The 1,945-nt window shown below is 24.3% G+C and overlaps 1 protein-coding gene across 2 annotated transcripts in view; it reads right to left on the minus strand.

Moving 5' to 3' along the window:
- Positions 1–1,945, minus strand: part of LOC107628117 (cytochrome b561 and DOMON domain-containing protein At3g07570) — an 8,214-nt gene that overhangs the window by 663 nt on the left and 5,606 nt on the right. For both annotated transcript variants that reach the window (XM_016330926.2, XM_016330924.2), the window contains exon 5: positions 429–715. In XM_016330926.2, the coding sequence (XP_016186412.1) occupies positions 429–715 (287 nt within the window). The remainder of the gene's footprint in view (positions 1–428; positions 716–1,945) is intronic.

A 1,945-nucleotide genomic window follows, 5' to 3' on the forward strand; every position in this document is an offset into this window, starting at 1 on the left:
CCTATCAACTTAGAGTTTAATTTTAGGATAAATAATTTCAAGATGATATGTACTTGTTTTTATTATCAATAATATTAGAATTAGTATTAGGCTTATATTTTACTTAAAAAATTAGGCTATAAATTAAATAAGAGTATGAAATAATAGTGTGATATGCATAATGTAATTAAAAATTCTAATTTCTTTCTTGACCCTAATTATTCTAGAGATCTTTATTATATTCTTTCTGATTTCTATCTAATTCTTTTTATCTCTTGATATGATATCGTATCATAATTATCAAATTTAAATAAAAATATTATTAAATTATTAATTTTTTTAAATTTTCACATAAAATAATTATATTTTTTAAATTAACAAATTACTAACAAGTAATAAAAAATATATTAATTAATTAAAAAGAAGGAATAAAGTAATAAAGAATATACCTGAAGGCAAGCTAGGACAAGAATGATGATACCAAGAGCCTTGTGAAGAGAAACATCAACTTGGAGTTGATTATTAAGAACAAGCCCACTAATTACACCAATTATTCCAATAATAAAACCCAATGATTGGACTGAAGCATGAAAATAAAACCAAAATGGATCCCATTCCTTGAAATAACGAGCAACTATTGCTCCCATTATCACTAAGATACCCCATGCCACTATGTTCAACAATCCATGGCTTTTCTTCAAGTTCATAGAAGGGTTTTCCGATAAACTACCTGAACCTGGTTTTGATTAAAAAAAAAGGATAAAAATATTAATAATGAATTAATTCTGTGATTATATAAAGGAAAAAATTTGATGATGATATTTAATTTAATTTTACATGAATCCATAAATACTCACTCTTAAATTATTAGACTAAAAAAATTAAATTAATAACTAAAATTAAAATACTGATTAATAACTTTTTTCCTTCATTTTATTCTCAATTTAAGTAAAGATATATGTGTGGACATCTTCTTGAAATAAATCATTCTAAAGTTATAAGCACATTCCTTAGCTTGCAAACCTACAACTACTCTATATTCCAATTAAAGAAGTTTAAATGGGTAAAATTTTTTAAAAAGGTGGTTGTATTTTTTAAAAGCACAAACGCCAATATATTTAATAAAATTAAACACTCTTCTTCATGTTACTTAGGAAAAAAAAAAGTGATATAATAATGTATTAATAGAAATATCTTATTTAATAGAGAAAATTAAATGAAAAAGGAGGAACAACATAATGTATTAATAAAAAAGGCACCAAATCCATGATATTAATAGAACTATAGATAATGTAGGTTGGTTTTGGTAGAGGGTCGATTTGGATCTTACATTCTAACCTATTTTAATTACAGCAACAATATGGTTATTAATTAGATCAGAAAGTCCTTTCATCAACAACCAAAATTCAGTTTTGATAGTGACAATAATGGGCCATCGTGATCATGTGCCAAAGTTAACCACGTGAACTACTTTAGAATATATAGTTATAATTAGAAGCATCTTGATACCTATATATTTTACTATGCACCATTATCATTCCAATATTGATAAATTATGAATAAATTTATCATAAAAATTAAAAGTATATATGGAATAGAGTAATTTATTCTTGAAACTTTTTTAGAAAATAATCAATTTTTTCTCGTAACAACATGCAATAATACGCTTATTCTTTTTCGTATGGGAGAGAGAAACGTATATCACAAAATGATGTGAGAAGAGAAGTGTTTTATGTTGTTATGGATTACACAAATCGGTACCTCCGATTTCTTTGTATTGTTTTATTTTTAAACAAACAATCACAAATCGGACGATCCAATTTGTGTTTTTGAAAATTAAAAAAAAATTAATATTAAAATCGAACCATCTGATTTTTATTTTCAAAAATAAAAAAAAATTAAAAATACAAATCGAATCTTCTGATTTGTAGTTTATTTTTTTTTTGTTCAAACAAATCAGACTGTC

The sequence above is a fragment of the Arachis ipaensis genome, chromosome B02 (assembly GCF_000816755.2).
Source record: "Arachis ipaensis cultivar K30076 chromosome B02, Araip1.1, whole genome shotgun sequence".
NCBI lineage: Eukaryota > Viridiplantae > Streptophyta > Magnoliopsida > Fabales > Fabaceae > Arachis > Arachis ipaensis.